Here is a 23736-nt window from a genome sequence, read left to right on the forward strand (position 1 = left end):
TATGTCGCGCCATGACGTGTTGTGAGCTTGTAGATTGGCTATGTTTGGCAAAGAGATTGGTCTGACTCTAGACAGAAAATACAGATATCAGTTGCAACTGTACCTGTTCATGTAGAAACTGGCGAAAAAGATCCTATCACACAAAGATTTGGTGGCCCCCCTGTATTAACACTGACCCCCCGTTAAAGACCCATGGTTTAAACTGTTCCTCATTTTGCTGGGACCCCTGAGGGCCCCCGAAACCCACTTTGAGAACCAGTGTCATCAAACCACCTGGCCCTCCTGCTCCACCTGGCCCTCCTGCTCCACCTGGCCCTCCTGCTCCACCTGGCCCTCCTGCTCATCCTCTGCCAAGTCCGCCATGCTAGGATCTCTGCAAAGTCCCACATGTCCTCCTCCTTCCCTCTCTTTGCCGCCTTCTTCTACCTCAAAGTCCTCGTCGGAGGAGAAGAACGCCCTCCACTCGCAGTCCTGCACAGGCATGGTTTTGCCACGGCTGGTGGTGTCGTCTGTCTCCTCGATGTCGAACTCCCTGTCCACCTCCTCCAACTCCTCTCTTGGGCTGAGCTCAAACTGGAACGCCCCTTCACCCGGGGGTAGGTAGCGGGCATCTGCTGGGGTTGTGGGGCTGTGGGGGGTGTTGCTCTGGTACCACTCCCTGTTGTCCTCGAGGGCGTCCAGGATGTCCTGAGCATCAGGGTGAACCAGGTCGGCCCACGTCTCCCACAGAGGATGGACGATGTAGTCGATGAAGCCCACCTGCAGCGAGGACAGGCGGATAGATAATTCAGAAGATCAATTCAGACAGCTAGTTTGAATCACCCGCTTCCAAACAGCGGGACCCATTTGTGGGCCGCGGATCCATTTTTGTGGGTCGTGACTCGTGAGTGAATATCCCTTTATTCTTTTGTTGAAAACAAATTCAAAGATTTTTCAAAAAGAATTTCACGAATACAATAAAAATAGAAGATCTGCAAGCTCAAGCTTGTATGTGGACCTGCTATTTTCATTAGTTTGGGTCCGGAGCAAACTTTGGATTTCTCTTTTGGGTCTTAACCCTATTTAAATCAAGGTTTAAATAAAAACCTTTAAAAAAAATTATATATATATATATATATATATATATATATATATATATATATATAGTTCGTTTGGGTAACTCAGTACGTTCATGGTAAGAGCGCTTGTTTTGTCGTTCACCACACACCAATCACCACCAGATGGCGACGACAGCCATTCACTAGTGTAGGCGCTGACGTCACTCGTTTGCGACTCTCTTTCTTTATTTACTAGACTAGCTCGGCAGTGTTTAGCCATTAGCTTACTATGCCTTACTCTAACCCTAACCCTAACCTTAACCTCAGTAAAACTATGCCTAACCCTAACCCGAACCTCCGTGGGGTGACGCTACGTTGTTGTGGCTCAAAGCGACCGCTTGTTCCGCCCCGTGCCGCACGACGAGTGCTCCGTTTCTCGATCGGACTGTTTCTCTAACAAACTGTGACATATATATATATATATATTTTGTCCGCAACCCAAACATGGGTACCCGACCCACTTTGGGAAAGAGTGGTATATGGGTCAGAGTGAGAGCTTCACCTGGTTCTTTTCCACAGACGCGTTGTATTTGTCACACATTGGGCTGATCTCGATGCCCATGTCCCGCTCTCGGTCTCCCTGGCTGAATAGCTCTTCCGTGATACGGTCGGTCCACTGGCGGTACAGCTGCAGTGGCTTGGTGGGGTTGCTCAGGTCAGCACAGTGCACTATGTTCTGGAGAACCTGAGGGGAACATAGGGACCCTGCTACGGTATGTCAAATATACAAACAACCTTCATGCGCTAATAATGATTATTTTAAAATAATAATGCTAATAAATGATAATTAAGTAGTGAAAATAGCATATTAACAAGCTCTTGTAAAATAAATTCCATTAAAAAATGCAAATAAATTAAAATTAAGAAGTCATTAGTTTTGGTCCCGGGAAGACAAATTTCTCTTTTGGGTCTTGACTGAAAAGTTTGGGAACCACCGATCTAAAGGGACAACCGAAGATGAAAGAATCAACAAGGCTCGGATTCAGAAGCTGAATGAAGAAAGTAGTGCACGCACATCCGTGGCCCAGGCGCTAGACAAGCAGAATCATCATTAAGGACTTACTGTATAGAGGTCTGCACACTGGATGGATAGTAAGTTCCGTAAGTTTATTGCTGGTCAACATTTCAATCTTAATAGATCTTCATCGGGACTTCTGGTCCTGATGTCCTGATGATCCATCCAGTGTGCAGACTTTATGTCTGATTCAGAAGCTACCTGTATGCTGTCTGAGTAGTTGTTCAGCAGTAGTAACATAAATAACACCATATCGTAACTGTCGGGCAGAAACCTCATATCTCCAAGTTTCAAAGTAAAGCCCCACGCTTCACCATACAAGACTGTCGCACAAAGCTAGTGAAAATAGCTGATCTACAAGCACACAACGCCTCGCACCGAGAGGAGTTGTGTGCTTGTAGATCAGCTATTTTCACTAGTTTAAATCATTTTATCCACAACTTTCCAACATCCCATCGTGCATTGCGCAGAAGTTGTACAGAGCTTCCGGCGCTGCAGCCGAGTGTGATTTACAAGCTCACAACGGTTGCATCTGCGACGCGACGTGAGCTTGTATGTCTGCTGTTAACCGGAAGTGTGGTGCAAAAGAATCTCCAGTAAATTACCGCGGAAAGAGGTGGATAAAATGATAAATACAAAACGAACGGTTTTGGATATACAAGGTATATAGAAGGAGTAGCTATTCAGCAGTAACATACCTGTATCCTGTCTGAGTAGTTGTTCAGCAGTAACATCCCAGAGCTGGTCACTTTTTTGGCCTCCACCATGGTCTTCAAGTCGGCCAGCAGGTTCATGTGCTTCGACATGTCCGTAGCTAGAACCTGAATACGCACACGTGAACACGTGCACGCGTGCACACACACACAGGTTAAGTTGAGTGTGAATAGCTTCTCACGTTCAAGTATGTGTAAACACTCAAGAAGTTTCAAGTGACGCACTGTGAGCTTGTATTTAAATATAGCCATGGTAACAAAGTTACCAATGTTTACATGCGGAGGAAAAGCGATGAGGTGGACATGTCGAGGACCTCCAAATTGATACATGTATTTGCCCACAGACCCCCATCTGAAAAGGTTTTGTGCCAGGGACCCCCCCAGAAGAGAAGATTTATGACAAAAATGTAAAAGACATTTATATAGGCTATTCAACATTTTCCAAACACTTTTCATTTAAAAAAAGGAAATCTAAAATAGCAGATGCACAGTGAGCTTGTATATCTGCTATTTCTAAATAGCCACGGTAACACGTTTTGCTGGGGACCCCCTGGAACCCCTCCTGGGACTCCCATTTACTGCATCGAGGTCCAGAGAAATCCCTCCTCTAGCTCAGGCCCAACTCACAATGTCTATGACCATCTTCCTGATGGACTGCCGTTGTTTCTTGGTCAGGTTCTGGAAGATGTCACAGTTGTCTCCCTGCAGCAGTTTGAAGCCCACCGCCAGGTGGTGGTTCTCCAGCACCGAGCAGTCGTTGTACATGAGGGCCAGCTCAGAGTCTAATCCAAGACAAAAGGAAAAAGAAAGACGAGCCATTTCCGGCTTACTTCCTGCAACTGTGTGAAGTAGGTGGGCGCCTTTTTAGGAGACCGGAAGCAGGTTGGGAGTCTATTGTTTCCAATAGAAGAGTGAACGTGAACATACTAGATGTTCATAATAAAATGACCTTTTACAGAGAGCCAAATAGGGAGAAAATCTACTTTATTATCCAAATGTCTCTGTCCCAGCAAACAAAGTAAACATAGGACGCTGCCCACTCAGGAGACCATTTGTAGGATTAAGGATGCGTGTGTGTGTGTGTGTGTGTGTGTGTGTGTGTGTGTGTGTGTGTGTGTGTGTGTGTGTGTGTGTGTGTGTGTGTGTGTGTGTGTGTGTGTACTATATCTAGTGGCTCCAATTGGGATGGTATATCTTTCTATATTAACCAACCTAATGTTGGTACTGGGTTACATAAGTGCAAAGGTATAGTTTCTGACAAGTAGAAACCTCCCGCTAATCGTTAAAATGCAGATTTCCTTTATTAATACAAAACATAATGTGCCCTATAACTAGTTATGTGTTAATATAATAAATTTCTGTCTACTTTATTATATGTTTGTTTGTTTGTTTGTTTGTTTGTTTTTTCTGAAAGAAGAAGGTCCACTAGCACTTGGTCAGATACAAGGGTTAAAAAAAGAGCCCAGATAGGGGTTTATTTACCAAGAATATCTGAATTATTTACTGATTCATTGCAGTTTTAAAATAGGCAAACATATTTAGCTATCTGGTGTAGAGGGGGAAACAAGTAGGGGATAAACACGGCCAACAAAGTATACAAAGGTATAGGTGGTTAAAACATGATTTCATATCTTCACACTAAGCTCAAACTCTAATTATATTTTACTCCCTCTCAAGACAGATCCTGCAATATGCTGTATATACATTGAGGATCTGTCAGCACTAAAATCACAAAAACATATTGTATTGACAGATAAAGGACACATTTACCATATGCCTGTCTCACACGCACGCACGCACACACACCCTGTCCTCTATACTGATATGAATCCAACTACAATGTTGAAATGGAGGACATGGGAAACACTCACTGGTGTTGATGAGGAACTGGTTGTTGAATCCTGGGTGATCCACGTCATGAATGGCACTGGCAAAGATAGCAGCTAATATCTCCAGGTCTGTGAACACAGCCTGAGAAGAAGAAAAAGGCTGCTATAAAGATTATCATATAGTTGATATCTCCATGTTCTAACTTTTTTTTTTTTGTCTTTTTGTTTTTATCAAATGAAAGCGCTACTTGATACTACAGTGTCACACAAATGTATCAAAAGTAGCAGATCTGCAAGCTCGAAACAAGGGGTGAAGCGACACGTTTTGAACAGCATCACAGCCAATTTAAACACGTTATCCTTGTATAAAGGAGGTTGGCTATTAGAAAATAGCAGATCTACAATGTCACTGTATGCCACGCTGTGAGCTTGTATATCAGCAAGTATTGAATTTTTATTTCATTTTTATTTTAGAAAAATGAATAGCTAAAGTATAAAACTAGTAAGACGCCTCAGGGCGACACAGTGATGTGGACATCAGGGATGTGGACATCAGTGATCTCCATATATGAGCATAAAAGGGATTTGTTCCCCTGGCATCACAGGGATCTCTCCAACTGGGCATAATTAATATTGATGACATCAGGGAACTCCATATATGGGCAACTCCATATATGTTAGTGTGACGTCACAGTGAAGCCAGAGTGTGATGGCAGAGCGGCAAACCCATTCTGGTAGAGTGGTTCCCCTGACATCACAGTGACATCATCAGAGCACGGCAAACCCTTAGACCGTAAAAAAATGTCTACACGTCTACACGGACGCGGACAAGCTGTGACGTTTCCCATAGTAAACAGTGACCTTCAGTCGCAATAATGGTTAACCCATTTAGAACAGGTACACATTATTGTGTATCATTATTTTATGCTTTAACTATTGAAAAATCGTGAAAATTTAATTTTTTACCCGATTCTATAAGTGTCTTTTGAATCCTTCTAATTCTTTTTTGAAAAACCTATGTTTCTATGTCGGCAATCTGGCCAGCCATCGTCAAAGAAAAGGCCCTTTTCACTTAAATGGAGCTCAGTTAGTCTGTTCTGAGAGACTATTATGTCAGTGGTTCTCAAACCTTTTCATGTGAAGGACCCCCAAAAGGATATGTATTTGGCCACGGACCCCCATCTCAAAATATTTAGTTCCAGGGACCCCCCCAGAAGAAAGATTTGAGTTACAAACGCTTGCTTTAAAAATACATATATTCAAAGATTTGCACACATTTTCACGACTTTTTCAAAAAATAGCAGATCTACAAGCTCGCAGCACGGCACTTGGTGCCGCCCTGTGAGCTTGTATATCTGCTATTTTTCAAAAGCTAAACCATTCAATAATTCTAGGCCTAAATGGGTCAAATCCAGATAATACAGATAATTTCCAGGTCTAAGTGCTGAATACCTCCAGAGCGGGCGAGGAGAGCAGCACGTGCGCGGACTGGAGGACGTCGGCGGCGTGCACGTTGCTGTGGTAGGCCACGTCCGCGTGGTAGTGGTCCTCCAAGGTCATCAGGTACGTGATCAACGTGTCTGAAGGGATCTTGAACGTCTTCAACAAATCCCTCTCCTGCTCCAGAGGAGGAGATAAAGGGAAGGGAGACATAATTAACAGACACTCTTAATAATCCCATGTATGCCTAGAAATATTGAATGCTTTAACAATTGAAAAATAGCAGATATACAAGCTCACAGTGCGGCACCAAGTGCCGCGCTGCGAGGTTGTAGATCTTCTATTTTTGATCGATCGTGATTTCTTTTGTCTTTGAATGTATCTTTTTTTAAAAGCGAACAAATATTCAAATATTTGCTTCTGGGGGGTCCCTGGAACAACACATTTTGAGATCAGGGGTCCGCGGCCAAATGCATGTCATTCTGGGGGTCCTTGACGTGAAAAAGTTTGAGAACCACTGAATTAGAAGGATTTAGAAGACATTTATAGCAGGCATTGACACTAAGGCTTGCCCACCTGCCCCCGGCAGGTAAATAAAATCTGGGGGCAGGTGAAGTTTGCTTTCAGGTTGCCCGACAGGGCAAGTGCTCTTTTGAGAGGCCGACGCAACTGTCTATAAACACAACTATAAACACAACAAGAGATAACTGTCTAAACACCTGAACGTGGCCAGCGTGCTCTGTCTTCTGGTCTGCGGAAGGTAAAATAAGAGCACTATTTACCTATAATGTGCTGTTTTTACTGTTGCTACACTTAAAAATATAAAATAATAAGTGTGAAACCATAGACATATAATCAATCATAGCTATGTAGGTATTTGGATTTGTAAGTACTGAGGTACAGTATGACATTTGTATTGCACAGCCCCAGAAAGTAAAGAAATAAGTGTTAAATTGAGCGGTAATTAAAATCTTACCTATCATTTTATAATGGACAATTTACTTTTCGAGCAAGTGGGCATAACCTTTGGGCAAGTAAAACATGACCTATACTTGCCCAACGGGCAAGTGCCTCTGAGACCTTAGTGTCAACCCCTGTATAGCATCGGGTCAAATGCACAAATGTTCACGATTTTTCAAAAATAGCAGGTCTACAAGCTCGCAGCTTGTATATCTGCTAATGGTTCAAATCTAAAGTGACACAGACTTGTGTTCAGGCCTAAATGGCTTAATAAAGTAGTATATCAATCAATCGATGGTAATCTAGGATCGTAGGTAAAACAAGAACCTATCATCAATCCAAAACAAAACAGTAGAATAACCAAAAAAATAATAATAATCTAAAATCTGTACATTGAAACTATACACGCTATACTGTAGGATGCCAGGTCAACAATGACCTGAGAGAGACATTATGAAGCCACGGACACTAAGCAGTGTTGACCAAATTGCCACATTTTGAAAATAGGCAATCTACAAGCTCACAACGTGTCGTGGATCAGCTGATCACCTTGTAGATCAGCTATTTTAAACATTTTAACAACACGAATCTGGCACAGGGCTCACAAAATACTTAGAGATGGCGGGTCCTTGACATGAAAATGTTTGAGAACCACTGGTTTATAAACAACATTAGGAAAGCAAGCTCAGAGTCGCTTATAATAAGCAGGCTTGGCAACACCGACACCAAGGCAGCTGTTCCGCTCAAGTGTTGATTGATGTGGACCTAAACACATACACTGTACCAGTGGCGTCAGTTCAACAAAAGCTAGGGTATGGCAAAGATGGGAGTCCTCATGGAAAAGAGGCATTACATTTTGTATAACACGGTTCTATTGTGAAAATAGCAGATCTACATGCTCACAAAGCCTCGCAGCGTGAGGTGTTGTGACTTTATGTAGATCGGCTATTTTCACAATGTCTGATTTTTTATTTTATTTTTTTCAGTTTTTTACACAGGTTTCTACGGTTTCTTGGGCTGGATATGGCAGCCTGGAACAGTTGTTCAAGTGCAGCTAAACTTGGCATGTTAGTAAACGTGCCACAATTAACAATAATGCATTGCACCTGTGCAGCTGACCTGCGGAACCTGGGAATATACCATTTTGTCAAGCTGGGAAGAATAGCCTACAAGTCTGGAGAATATAATCATACTACCTTGTTTAAGTGACCATTTTGTTAAATTTTACATTTGTAGTTATTTTACTGTAATTTAACAACATAACCAGCACAGATAGACAAAGAGACATTCATGGATTTATATTTAAAAGTAACTTTTATTTTCCCCCCTGGACCCAGGGCATGGCAGCTGCATACCCCTGCCATACCCAATTGACGCCCCTGCACTGTACTAACGTTGACATTCATGTAAGTTCATCATACACATGTGTCTGTGTGATGTGCTCACGTGTTTACCTGAAACACTGCGTACATCATGACTGTCAAGGGCCGGTCTCCTGAAAACTCAGTCACTCTGAAAATATTAAGGCCCCATCTGTTGATGTCCTCCAACTCCTGAAATGACATGGGCCCCACATTCACTTGTTAGACCCACATTTGTGCTGAACACATGGCCATTATTCAATGTCCTTTTCGGCATCATATGAAGAAGTGAACTCAAGCTTTGTGTTCTGTTCAACAGCTAGTGTGGGGTTATGTTTTTGTTGAACACTGCACTGTAGAAATGGCTTTAAACTCAGAATCCCTTCATTGGCAGTATGTAGAACATGATAACATGGGTGAGTGTAGGTGGAGAGATAGCAGCAGCACCATGTCCAAAACTCTAGTCTCTTTCTTGGTCACAAGAAAACAAAGGGAAGCACCACCTGCACCACCTTGTGGCACTATTTGGCATTGCAGTAGTAATACCAGTTAATGGCAGACTGTACTGTTACAACCTTGATTGATTGATTGAAGACTTTATTAGAAGTTTGCATAGGAAAAGGTACAGTTTCATGACGGTACAGTTCACTGGTACAAGGTCTACTAAAAGGAGATCCATGAAAAGACTAAGCTTATTTCCACTGGAAGCCATTGAAGTATCTCATATAACATTGAATGACAGACAAATAGAACACAGTACTATGCAGTAGATATGTAAAGAAAAAGAAAAAAGAAAACAGTAAGTCTGAACAAACAGTATATACAAAGAAGGGGCAGGGGAGGGTAGGGTTGGGCTAGGTTCATTTTTTTTACCAGTTGCGAACGGCTGCTGCCTGTAAGTGGTTTTTCAGGGCAATTTTAAAGGATGCTAGTGATCCACACTCCTTTATGGCCTTCGGTAAGGCTTTCCACATTTTGGTGGTATAGCAGAAAAACGAGTTTGACCCTTTGTTGGTTTTTACTCTGGGTTGGAAGTGATCTGTGGCGCTGCCTCTGGTGTTATAATTATGGACATCCTTAATGTTTATAAAGTATTTTGACAGGTACTTGGGTATCATAGTGGTGTAGTGTATCTTGTACACCAGGCCCATTGCAAGTTGCTGTACTCTGTCATCTACTCTGAGCCACCCCACTCTTAACTGGTGAGTAGCGGTGAGGTGAGTCTGATAGGGAAGGTTAAGCAGAACCCTAATTAGTTTATTTTGGGCTGTTTGGAGTTTTGGAATACAGGGTTTGCTTTTGGTCAAGGCTGGGCAGGGCGATATGGAATACTTTTCTTCAAATACCCCAATGACAGCGACGGCTCCTGAGAATTCTGACTGGGGGGGCTATGGGGGGACTGGCTTTTTTAGAGCGGGGGCTAATGAATTTTGGCAATAAAACATAATGAATTAATACTAATACGACAACTGTGATTCTCTCGCATAGGGTATTGATGAGAGAACAGACCAGATCATTGGCAGATGCCAGCTCCAAATCTGTGGACTGTAGGTGATCGGATAGGGTTTTTGTGAGACCGAAGATGCTTTCCAGCATAGTGACATGCAGAACTAACTGTCCATATAGTATGTTTTACATAGAAGTCAGTCAGTTGTCTTTCACATATTCATATATATTTCATTTATTTATCCATAAATATTTTTCATCACAATTGTGTTTGTCCCTTTTATGCCCAAATATGGAGATCCCTGACCTCATTAACCCATACAGGGCCAGATTTCCAAAATATGAATATGAATGTGCGCTTATAACGCCAGGAAATAGCTATTTTGTATCCCCCCAGACCACCTTAACCAGACCACCTTAACGAATGCACGTTCAGCATACCATACCACCAGATGACCACTAGAGACCACCATACACCATACACTGACATGGTCCCATGTTAAGCCTGTTTAAATCCACATAACAGGATGAGACGCTGACTTGGTCCTCATTGACTTAACATGGACGGGCCGCCGGTCACCATTTCAGCTCAATACTGTTCAATTCGTGCTTGATCGTCTCAAACCACCATTGGTATGGGCATCGGGACGTATATAGATGCCACACAGAAAGTTTCAGAATCAAAATCCGACCTAGTGAAGCTACGTGAGGGTCGGATGGTTGCATTGAGGCTAACGCTAGCAGAGGCCTGTTGTCAACAGGAAGCCCTGGTTTAAAGGTGACGTCATAATCGTATCCTTTTTTTTCACGGTTTACGTGTGGACATTAGCTGAGGTAAGCTAACCATTTCGCTCCGTCTATAAACACATATTAAAAGCTTAAACAATGCTTTTATATAAAAGTCGCTCCGAGTCGCTCGGCACCAAACGCCATAGTGAACTAGTCGCTCGTAAAGTCGCCCGGCGCTAACTGAGTTAATATTAAGCCCAAATATGGACAAACTGTGTCAATCTCATGTGGTCTATGACGTCAGACATCTATAATGTCAGACGTCAGTCATCTCCATATTTGGGAAAAGTTAATCTTTTGCTTTTCCCATTCAAGACAATGGAGAAAATTAAGTCACAAATAAATGTATATAAATTAAAATATATAACGTATTATAGTTTAATTAGCATGTACCCCTGCATGTCCTGCTGAAGCCGGTTGATTTGACCTCTGACCCAAGTGAAAAGGGCAAAATTAAGTTTATCTGACGCGGGTGGAAAGAATAAAGTCGGACAAGTACCATAGTCCTGAACTACATTTCTTGGACATTTTTGATTGTCTTTGATACATATTATATCTAGGGCTGTCACGATTATGACATTTTACATGACGATTAAACGTCACGCAAATAATTGCGATCAACGATTTAATTGCGTTTTTGTCGTTGACAATTACATTTCTGTTTGGCTTTTAGGCTTTGAAGCTGCACATGGTACATATGCCACATGACCTAAATATACAAAGAAATTACTGACATATTTGACAACTTTATTCTTAAAAAAGAACATTGATAGTGGAAATAGCCGATCTACAAGCTCACAACGCGTCGCATCGCGACGCGTTGTGAGCTTGTAGATCTGCTATTTCCACTATTTTTGACTCTTTTTTTTACATTTATGAAACATTTCAACATGGAAACGATTATGACGATTATGAAAAATAATCGTGATCATGTCAAATAATAGCGATTAGACGATTATGTAATAATTGTGACAGCCCTAATTATATCCAAACTATATAGGCCTTAGTTCAAGGGGAAATTAAAACGGTAGGCTTCACCTTGGCGAGAGCGTCCTCCGTGTGGGCCTTGACCCCGAAGCGGAGGATGTTGGGGTCGGTGAGGTCGGCGCTGTGGCAGGACTTCATGACGCCACTGATCTCACACATACGCCTGTTCCTCCTCTCCTCCTCCTCCAAGAGGAGACCGGGCATCTCCACATCCTGCTGCCTGTCTGGGGAGCCATGGGAACGACAGAGAGAGAGAGAGAGAGAGAGAGAGAGAGCAAGAGAGAGAGAGAGAGAGAGAGAGAGAGAGAGAGAGAGAGAGAGAGAGAGGTTCAATACTGTCTGGGGAGTGGGGACGCCAAAGATACAGAGGAGAGAGAGGGGTAATCATCTGTTGAAATTAGGGTTTATTGTCACAAAAGAAATCGCGATTTACGATATTATCACAATAATCAAAATCCATTATCTTGGTGGTGGAACATTTGCCAAAAAAATTGCAGATCTACAAGCTCACAACGCGTCACAACGCGCTGTGAGCTTGTAGATCGGCTATTTTTTGACATTTGATAGAGAGTGAAAAAAAGACTGTATCAAGTACCTATATTATAAGTACCTTTTACCAATAGAGGGTTTAAGTGGTGCCGGATATGCATCTCGGCAAATAAAAGGTGAATTGATCCTAGAGCATGATGGAGGACGATAAATTAAATCTCCACGATACAATTACCATGAGTGTTTTTTATCACGATAAACGATAATATTGCGTATAGTCCCATCCCTAGTTGAAATAAACTTGTTAGATATTGTCTCTGTCGGGGCAGAAAACTGTAAGAACTTATTTTGTTTCATTTATTACCTAAGAATGTGTTGGATATGAACTCAGAGACCTGCATCCCTGAGCGACCTGAAAGGTGAGACAGTTCCCTGTTCAGCATCCTCTTGAACTGCGCAGACAAACACAAAGACAAGTCCTATTTGTTAAGAAGAGGAATACCACCCTGCCTCAGACAGGACAAGGCAGCTCCGAAGAAGAAGAAGAGGACACTGGAGCAGCACAGATATTTACAACAAAAGTTCATATTTTAGATTGTAATTAAAGGATATAAAAGATGAGTGTTACATTGATTTCATTTACTTCTTTCTATTGTTTTAGAGATTCTTATTTCAGTGGTTGGGGGCATGCGTACAAGTGGCTAAATATGTCATTTTACACAGAATAAGCCCATTCCCAAGATACAACGCAACCTTTCATGGTTGGATGTGACTTATGGGGGCTAGAAGTGTTACTGTAAATAGCAAGAAACTGCTGGCTTATTGTGTCTAAAAAGACATATTTAGCCACTTGTACGCATGCCCCCATATGTATGCATGCCCCATATGTTAGCACGGTAAACGCGATAAAACAATAGAGCGAAGCAAATGAAAACATTTTAACACTCACTTTTTCTTTTCTCTAATTACAATCTAAAATATGAACCCTTGTTGTAAAAAAACAAAGTTGTCCTTTAAATCCTATTTGCAGTAAGGTACTAACCACTTAATCCCCAGCATCCATATTCTGGGGAAAACTTAAAATGCTGAAAATAGCAGATCGACAAGCTCATAACACGTCGCAACGTGGTGCGTTGCAAGCTTGTTGTGATCTTGTTGACAGTTCTACATGCCCCCATCTTTATACTATTGGTATTTAAACATCCTCCTACTCTTCTACTGGATATGCATTGTGCAGTTTAGGAATGGGGGCTGGACTTAAAGGTGTAAAATGACAACGGTACCTTATTGGAGGCCATCTCACTGACAGAGTGCCTGGTCTGTAGAGTCTCCAGCTGGTCCAGACACCAGTCCAGCTCCTCCAGCGTCTCCAGGGCCAGCTTCTGCTGGGACTCCTCTGAAACACAGAGCACAGGGAGAGAGAGAGAGGGACGCAGAGAAGCAATCAGAGTTCTGCAGCCAGAGCAGATTGGGTGTGAACCTGATGTGTTGATTTTTTTACCCTTTTCATGGAACTCTGTGACGTTTTGGCAATTAAAACACTTTCTTTGTGAGTCCAAGTCACATAATCTGAAACGTAACCACTTAAATGTTTTTAAACTTACATGTCACTATTTGGTGTCACTATGGGGACTGCCCATAAGTCCGAAGGTTCATTAGTCCGAATTTAGTTAGGGTTACTGAAGTTAAGGTTAGGTTTAGGGTTAGAGTTAGGCATAGTATTCTTAACAAATTCGGACTAATGAACCTTCGGACTAATGAACCTTCAGCCAATGCCATGGCACCGTCACTATAAGTATACGTGTACAGAGGTTAAGTCAGTGTCCCGAGTCCCCAAGGGGTCTATACTAGGCCCACCCTTTCCCCTCTGCACACCACATATATTTGCAGAAAATAGCCAAGCTTGTAGATCCATTTTCACCAAATGTTCACTCCAGACCCAGAATAGGGACACTAGGGTTAAGTTGTAATGCTATAATCACAAACCATGCCTGCTTAGGTCATTATTATTTCATTAGCAGTTTGCAAAAAGAAAGCCCAGAATAGTACAGCCTATGGTTTGTTTCCATATGGGGTCCTTTGTACTCAATTCATCGAAACATTTAATCTGAAAATGTGTGGGTGTGGGGGGTCAACCATTTGCATCCAGTGTGATGACATGTTATGTCGGGTCATTGTGTCTGTTTTGTCTCACCTGGGACAGGAGCCTTGATGGCAGACGGTTGGTGAGACATGGGGGTCCGTCTGTGAGCAAAGAAAATGAGATGTGGTTCAGACCGAGAGAAAGGATCTGAAAATATCTAATCATAGTTTAACCCACTGTTTCCCAAACAGTGGGTGGTGACCCATATGTGGGTCGCAGACCAATCTTTATGGGTGGTACGAAAACACCTCCTATATATATTTTTTTGTTTACTATAGTTTGTTTTTAATTATTAGGAGGAAAAATAATTATTAAGAAGTAGTGAAAAATACAATCGTTTGTTGTGAGCTTGTAGAACGGCTATCTTCACTAGTTTGGGTCCCAGGGAGACATCAAATGTGTCTTTTGGCTCACGAGATGAAATGTTTGGGAACCACTGGGTTAACCACTTGAACCCTAGCGTCCCAATTCTGTGGTGAACTGTAAGTTTTCATGGGGGAAAAAAAGAAAAAGAAAGAAAGAAAAACAGGTGCTCGCAAGAGGTAAAAAAAAGGTTGCCTTTTTAAATAAATCAAAACGTGTTCCTCCTTTTAATCCTGCGTGCCCGGATCACCTTCGTTACTAGAAATTCTAGAAGATCTAGTATAACGCTGTGGGGGCACTGGTCAACTAAGTACTGTATACAATATATGGTTTAAGCGGTTCACAGTACGACTTTAGTTTTTGATGAATTTAATGGCTTCAGAGAGGCATCCTAGCATGAGAGAGTAGAGAGATACATACTTGTTTGAGCCTCTGTCTTGTTGTAAGTTGGCCAATGCAGCAAAACTGCTGCGAGCTGTTCTCAGGCTAGCAAGTACCTGTACAGAGAGATGCAACACTGTATTTGTATTTGTGACCATGCAGGGCCTTCTTATACCAAGGAGCTTAAAGCGTTATTAATTTAAATAGGCTATATCTATCAACTTGGCAAACATGGTTTATCTGTATTTTAGTTTAGGTTTTAGTTTATTTTAATAAAAAAAAAGGAATTGTGGTATTTTTGTGGTATTTGTGGGCATGCCATAAGCTGTGATTCCGCAATACTACTTCACATGAAAAAATAAAAGATTTGTGCAACTGGCTGCTATTTTTGGTTGTGTGTAATAATATGGTACTGACAAAGTGGGGCTTTGTACTGTGCTGTTGTCATATGAAATATAGTCTCGCGTAGCCAGACAATTATTCCACAATCTCCGAATGCTATATAGAGTCTGAAACTACAACTCCTGAACGGCGAGTAATGGAAGCTGGCATTTCCGTTCAAGAAAATATATTTTAAAATGTAATTTCAGCTAAGCAGCAAGCTAAATATGCTTAGATGATTTGTATTTATATTAGGATAAATGTGCGCAATGTTAAACATGAAACGGAAGTGGGGAGGAGGCTTCATTTCCGCTTTAACCGGGCACTCATCATAAGAACTTCCGTCTCCCAGACTGTATGACGGGAGCGTTTGCAAATCGCAGAGTCAACAGTCTGGCCACGCGAGACTATATGAAATATCAATCTGCGTATTAAAACAAGAGAAAAAAAGGAGCGAAATTTTGACCCGTAACTACGTACCTTAAATAGGGGGGCCAACGAAAACAAAAAAACTAAAAGAAAGGACAGCCAAATGGCAGTTCTGATAACTGCTAGAGCTGCTGCTACTGAAAATGGTGTGGGGTGCTGCAAACACTTTTCATTACAGATTTGTACCAAAAAGTGTACATCAATCAGTGCCTATGTGTGCATGTACTGCATTCTTCCTGTAGAGCCTGCAGAACTGAATTATTACACATACCTATAAGCCCCAGCCGTGCATGCAGCAAAACTCACCTGTGCAAATGGTGTAACTATTAGATCCCCCGTGTAGCTGTAAAACACAGGAGAGAGTATTAACCTTCCAATAATATGTACGGTATATTTTATATTTTGAAACACATACTGACTTTTACCAAACACCAAGCTTTGAAGAAAAACATGTCTTGTAACATGTGCACTGCAGATGTCACAATAGATTGACCCTTGTGCGATGGCCTTTGCAATGTCCAACTAAAACATGTAGAATGTTAGATTTCAACCATAGGGGCTGTTAAGTATGACATCATTTTGTAGGCAGAGGAGAATTTCTGCCCCCAGTTTCCGTGAATCTTTTTACTATTTTTACTATTTACACATTTTTCTTCTCTTTGTTGTTGAAAGGAAAGTGTTAGAATTATACTTTAGTCGTTATTTTTGTCTCGGATCTGTTGAAATAGCGAGGGACAGAAAATGCTCTGGGGGCAGAGTTCTCCTCTGCCTACAAAATGATGTCACGGCTTAAAAGCCCCCATGTCATGATTTCTATGATGTTCCGTGAGATGTTTGTTCTTAAACCAAATGATGTTTAAATACAGTATGTGTTTGTTCTTGTGTAGAGTATATCATGTCAATTGTCCTTATTTACTAAAGCATGTTTTAGCCAGCGCTATTTACACACTAGTAAACTAGCTGCCATGCATCAAAATACGCATTAAACCAGTCTACTAAGCTTACAGCCTACTATGACCTTTTTGGTGTAAAAAATAATCGATTCGGCGACGCATCGCGATTCGGCCGTGCACAATTCTGAATTGATGCAACAGACGTTTTTATTTATTCTTTATTTTCGGGCCTCGGGTGGACAATAAAGTTGTGAAGTTTCAATTACCCAATTTGTGGAGATTTGAAAAATGTCTTATCCTAAATAGCCTGTAACATTTATGTATTTTAATTTCCAATTTAATTTAATTTAATGTTTCATTAAAACATTGACTTATGTCAGGAGAGACAGTAGAGTGATTACACTGCAGAAATAAAATATGTTGTTCAGTATATCTGGCTGCTTGTTGTATTGACTGATAAAAAATGTGCCATGTCGTACAGTAATATAGAAAAATATGTTTCTATTAGATTCATCATCGAACAGAATCGTTTCCTGGTGAATCGTATGCGAGAGGCCAAAATGTTCCGGGAACACAGATTAGGTGAATTTAACCTGTGTGGTTAGTGCCAATGGCCCAATGCACACGTCCTCTACTATGACCATCAGTTTTATTTCACTGTTTAGCTGTCAGCTTTTTGGGGGGCACTTGGCTGATGAAACCTGACACAATGTGTTGCATTGCGGGTAAAGGATGTGCTTGAATGTCAATCTAAATAGACTAGCCAGCCTTGCAGCTTCATCATCATCATCATCATCATCACTCACCTTCCACCTTCACACCTTCTTGACAGCAGACCTGGCCTAGCAAAATATCACAAGACTCATTTCCCGGTCTGGATCACAGACCTGAGATAACATGTGACCTTTGCATTATACAATATACATGTAGATTTGTGTTATTGTATTTGGTGGTCAACAACAGTTATTTTCCTTTTTTTTCTTCTTTTTTTTTTCTTCTTCAGAATGTGGCTGTCATTTAAATAAAAGGACTCTTTAATTAAAAAGTACTTAGTTAATCAACCGTGTGTGTGTGTGTGTGTGTGTGTGTGTGTGTGTGTGTGTGTGTGTGTGTGTGTGTGTGTGTGTGTGTGTCCGAGCCCGAGCCCATACCTGACCCGTCCCGACATTTAGGGTAGGGAAGGGCCTAAAATTTATGCTAATTGGTTGGGCCGGGCCGGGCCTCGGGCTCAATCATTTATTTTTTATTTGTATTATTTATATTACTTTAACTCTGTGATCGAGTGTGACCCAAAAAAAACTACGTACCTGAACCCTAGAACAGTGGTTCTCAATGGACTCGTGCCATGCTTTTATTTTCAAATTTTCAGTGTGCCATGTCAACTTACATTTAATAATGACATCCCATCAAACATTCTGACATATTTTAAATTGGCAGGACATTGTTATAATGATCATTAGACTTAAGTGCAGGATGTATGTTTGCTGTAAATTAGGTGACTTCATTTAATTGACTTAGATTTTAAAATAAAATTCCTCTCTTTCACACAGCTGATCAACATCCCCTGTGTCGATGTTGGCACTAGAGATGGACCGATTGCAAAATTCTTGGCCGATACCGATCCACCGGTTTTATGAAGGTCTGACCTGCCAAAACCGATTTTTCCGATACCGATTTCTTTAGCTAAGAACTAGGAAATAGGGTTGCTCCAATACCCTTTTGTTTCAGGCCAAGTAGGCCTACAAGACATACTTCAATTTGAGTACCAATAAGCTAGAAGAACACTAATGCCAAATCAATCACAATAGTACAATATCCAAAATCACAGACAATATCCAGTCTAATATGACCGTCTGGACTAGGCAGGAGGAAAGCAGGTGACGCATGCTTTTTTCCCCCCTTCTTTTTGGAGACGACATTGACACAGGATTATGGAATATATCCTTACATTGCAAAGGTAATCAGCACCATCTGTATTCTGTAGGCTGCCACTAAGTAGACTGGCTGCTACTTGCTAATGTTTACGTCACAGGACCGAGCATCATGCTGTGCAGTGCAAGAGATACAATTGGCCGATTTTGGCATATTTATGTCAGTGACCTGCCGATCACCGATTTGGCCGGTTTGATATGATACCTGCCGATTTCTGATATTGGCCGATACCGATGTCCATCCCTAGTTGGCACCTGTGCCTAACATTGCCTTCCACTGCTTTAGGGGGTCTAAATTGACCCATACAACTCTGTAACTCTGGCAGTGTACAAATGGAACCAAATGAACCCTAATGGGTTCATTTGGTTCCATTTGTACACTGTCAGAGTTAAGAGGAGACCTTGAAATGTGAAAGTTTGAGAAACACTGCGCAGGCATTGACACTAAGGCTTGCCCACCTGCCCCCGGCAGGTAAATAAAACGTCAGGGCAGGTGAAGTTGGCTTTCAGGTTGCCCGACCGGGCAAGTGCTCATTTGAGAGGGAACACAAATGTCTATAAACACAACACCAGATATCTGTCTAAACACCTGAACGTGGCCAGTGCGCTGTGTCTTCTGGTCTGTGGAATGTAAAATAAGAGCACTATTTACCTATAATGTGCTGTTTTTACTGTTGCTACATTTAAAAATATAAAATAACAAGTGTGAAACCATAGACATATTCAATTATAGCTAAAGTATTTGGTATTTGGATTTGGAGGTATTGAGGTATGACATTTTATCGCACAGCCCCAGAAAGTAAAGAAATAAGTGTTAAATTGAGCGGTAATTAAAATTGTACCTATCATTTTATAATGGACGATTTACTTTTCAGGCAAGTGGGCAAGACCTTCGGGCAAGTAGAACATGACCTGTACTTGCCCGATGGGCAAGTGCCTCTGAGACCTTAGTGTCAACCCCTGCTGCCCTAGAAGACGGCGCTAGTTAACTTACATGTCACTGCCAGTAGAGGTGTTCCTTGTCCTGATCATGGGTGAGAGGTCATACTCGCTGTGTGAGCGGTAGAGGAAGGACTCCCTCCGCTGGCTGTGGTGGAGGCTGGCCTGCACGGCCAGGCCTGAGGCTCCCAGGAGGGGCGGAGGAGGACGTGGAGATGGCCTGCTGCTGCTGCTGCCCACATCTAAGCTAGAGAGAGACACCAGAGAGGATGGGAAGTGTAGAAGGTGGTGTGAAATTGGTACATTCTGTTGAAAAAAGAAATGTGTCCCCTTAAATAAGTGCCCAATGTATACCTTGATTTATTGCAAAATATACACGTTTAGAAAAACTATAAATTCAAGTTTTGTACTAGAATGTAACATCAATGTCTAGAAACTAACTAACAAACAAACTAAGGGAAATATTGATGATGAGAGAACGACATTTGTTAGAAACAAATAGTCCTAAGCTACATGTATTTATTTTCAATGAATGGATAATTTACATGTGTGTGTGGCCTCTATTCTAATCTATCCCATTCTACCACAGTGACAGCGTAATCGTTGGGTCATATTACAACTGACATCAGTAGAGTGTTATAATCTCCTGTGTTATCTGTCCTGTCCCGTTTGTAAGAAGGGATTTCACCTTCACCTGCGTCAGTCCGAGGCAGGGCTTAGGGAATGGTTGTAATCAATGAGGGTCCTTAAAAGATTAGTGCCAACGCGTGTGTACTGTGTACAGTATGTGTGTGTATGGGGGCGTACATAGGCTACTACACTACACCCACCTTCAGATGCAACAATCTGTAGCTGTGGTTCCTAGTCATAGAGACCACTCCCGGTTTCCATTTAACCCAGTAGTTTTCAATCATGTCAAGGCCCCTTATTTATTCAGCATTTAAGCCATTTGACGAGATTTAGCCTCTGCCTCTCAGACCCCAAACTTAGAATAGTCTGTAGTCATTGGATAAGATTTTGTCCTCAGTTCTGTGCTGTATGGATGTGGTACCATAGGAGAGATAACAAACCTTGATAAAAAAGAACAATTCTTCTACATGCTCTACTTGTGTGTACTTCTTGTTCTTGTGAATTGAGTAATGCAGATGTTTAACAATAATTGTACTCTTGAGAGCGTAAAATGGGTCCATTTGGATTCATTTTACATTCTCAAGAGTTAAAGATCTATAAGGTTCCATTTGGTTACCAACCATCATTTAGCTGGGGACCAACTGGAACCTCCCCATGGACCACTGGTTGAAAACCACTGATTCAACCCATTCATCCCCAAAATGAATGAGTAGTTTTTTTCTCCTATTGATTACTCACGCCATGGAGAGTTGAGTTCAATACAAATGTTGGGGGTGAAGTACTCCTTTCACAACTGAGACTGATTAAAGAAAATGCCTTCTAAATCAGTAGATCTCTAACTTTCAAGCTTGCAGCGCGGTGAGCTTGTACATCTGCTTATTTTTTATGAAATAATACAAATTACAAATAAATACATAAAATAAAATAACACTGCTTAAGCTGCTTATAATTTGGTATAGTTTCAGGCTGTAAGCAACAACACCACACTATCAGTGAAACAGCTGTTTTGATATCAAACTAGCTAGCATAAAAAAAATCCATAATTATAATGATAGTAGTAGTAGTAGTACAAGTAGTCTGGTTTTAGCAGGTTCTTCGAAGCGTGTGAACTCACTGTCCGACTGAAATAAAAGTTTGCTGTGAAAGGAAGTATCGTAAAGTTTCTGTTTAACTGGGCAATAATACATTAATGTTATCATTGTTTAAATAAGCTTCTAGATATGGGACTGAAAGGAAGAAAGACTATAGAATACCTATCACAGACAAGCACATGTGTAATGGTTTCAATTTACTGTAGGTATTTAGAAAGCATTTTCGCTGACACTCTTATCCAGTGGGACTTAAATCAGAGTGAATGGCTTGAACCCTAGTCAACAAAGAACAGCGTAAATGGTCACAAGTACAACAATGAAAACAATGTAGTGCTTCAAAGGCTCCCATGTCTAGATAAACAGCCTCTTTACATTCCATCTTTGTGAGACAAGGAGAGAATGGTAAACATAGTAGGCCTACTACACTGACTTATGCTTAAATCTGCACAATGCTAATGACCAGTTGCAACAAATGCATCTTAAAAGTTTTATGTCGGGGGGACCCACTGCTGCCCTCTCCACCTGTGTTTTGAATGAAATTATGTTTAGTTTTAGTCATATTTAATCACCTGAAATGTTTTACTTTTAATCTAGTTTTAGTTGACTAAATATCATAAGATCTTAGTCAAATAAATCTACAATTGATTTAGTACACTCAAAGATTTGTTTGGCAGGCCGTAATGGCGAAAATAGCTGCTCTACAAGCTCACAACACGTTGACACGTTGTGAGCTTGTAGATCGTCTATTTTCGGTATGCGACACTCGCGCACACCCATGATGACTCATCTTAGTTCTACTGGATCTCTTCTCCACTTGTCCCTCCAAAACATTTTAGTCAAGCTTGGTTTTAATTTCGTTTTCGTGAGAGAAAAATGGTAGTCGACAAGACATTTTTCGTCAAAGTTTAGTCGACAAAACCAACACTGCCCAGGTAGGAAATATTTCAAACATCCAGCCAGCGAGTTGAGACATCCCAGAGGCCATTCTTCATTCACCGTTGTATTGTTTTATAGTCGGTGTGAACACTGCCATCCACTTGACTTTTAAAACTATACTTTTATAGTTATAGGCTATAGTTATAGTGCTCCGTGTGAATGGCCCAGTGGTGTGTATGTATGTATGCAAGTTGAAATGTGTATGTGTGTGTGTGTGTGTGCGTGCGTGTGCGTGTGTGCGTGCGTGCGTGTGTGCGTGCGTGCGTGAATAGTCACTGCCATACAGTATTACATTTTAAATGCATGCAAGATTGCTTTGTGTATGTATGATTGTGTATTTCTTTGTTGATGTAATAATTGCTTTCAGTTTTGTCAAACTTAATAGGGTAGGCATAATAAGCCCCCGGTTACATCTTTCCAGAGCCACCTCTGTATTCTAAAGAGTTAAAGATCTATAAGTTATGGTAAAGCACCAAAATAAACCATTAATTCATTATCTATGCACTTCACTTCCACGCCACTTTTAAAAAGCTGCACACCAAAACAACAAGACGACTAACGTTAAACAGATGTTACTGCGGTGATTGTTTTGGAGCCGCTTGGCTCAGTTGAAGTTCATGTGCTCAATGTGGATCAGAAAAGATATGCAGTGGCGAGAAACAGAAGAAAGAAAGACTCATTGAGACACCCATGCCTTATTTTGAAAATTAAAAGAAAAGTTCTACAAGATCACAACGAATCACACCATGACACGTTGTGAGCTTGTGCATCGTCACTGTCAGGCAGAAACCTCGTATCGCCAAGTTTCAAATTTGTATGTTTTTTTTCTTCTCGCAAAGTAAAGCCCTGCTTCATCATACAAGGCTGTTGCACAAAAGTAGTGAAAACACCAGATCTACAAGCACACAACGCCTCGCACTTGGAGATCGGCTGTAGTCACTAGTTTAGTTCATTTTTTAAATGATAAATACAAAATAAACGGTTTAGGACATACAAGGTTTCCACCCGACAACGACGACAATATAATGACACAGCCAAGCAGTGTGACGTCCTACCTAAAAGATTTGTGCAGTCGTTTCCTCTTGGTTCCTCGCGTCCCACCGAGGTGTCCTTGAGCACGACACTGACCCTTCCGCAGCTCTTCCATCAAAGGTCGCTCAGGTGAAGATTGTCAGGTGAATGCAACTGAATGGAGTGTATCTGCTGACAGAATAAGAAAAGCATCAGTGTCCAACAGGCATTATTATTGTCATTTTCTTTCTTCCAGAATCCGTTATCTCCTTCCTCTGTGAAGTGTGTACGAGATCTACTTGCCTTCCCCTCAGGCAGCTCAAGTCCACCTGGTTGCTCATAGTCACACCTCCTCCTCTGTAAAGCTGATTAGCTGGATGAGGGCAGGGAACAGCCTGGCTGAGCATCTGGGTCTTTATGTTCTGGCACACAGCAGAACACCCTCGCTGTGCTGGAATCAAGACAGGGCTCCGCTAGACTGT

At 41.5% G+C, this 23736-nt stretch overlaps 1 protein-coding gene across 1 annotated transcript; it reads right to left on the reverse strand.

Annotated features, from left to right (window-relative positions):
- Positions 1-264: 264 nt before the first annotated feature.
- LOC308283011 (3',5'-cyclic-AMP phosphodiesterase 4C-like) lies at positions 265-23411 on the reverse strand (the record flags this gene model as incomplete). Its single annotated transcript, XM_080723397.1, has 15 exons — positions 23299-23411; positions 19642-19833; positions 16130-16292; positions 15053-15129; positions 14321-14370; positions 13410-13522; positions 12491-12578; positions 11689-11861; positions 8509-8607; positions 6107-6271; positions 4697-4796; positions 3453-3607; positions 2811-2933; positions 1600-1782; positions 265-759 (listed from the first exon to the last, which is right to left on the reverse strand). Exons 1-15 carry the CDS (start codon positions 23388-23390, stop codon positions 265-267), a joined length of 2268 nt encoding a protein of 755 aa, XP_080579523.1. The 5' UTR covers positions 23391-23411.
- Between the last annotated feature and the right edge of the window lie 325 nt (positions 23412-23736).

The sequence above is a fragment of the Nannobrachium achirus genome (genome assembly GCF_963921795.1).
Source record: "Nannobrachium achirus genome assembly, chromosome: 4".
Lineage (NCBI taxonomy): Eukaryota > Metazoa > Chordata > Actinopteri > Myctophiformes > Myctophidae > Nannobrachium > Nannobrachium achirus.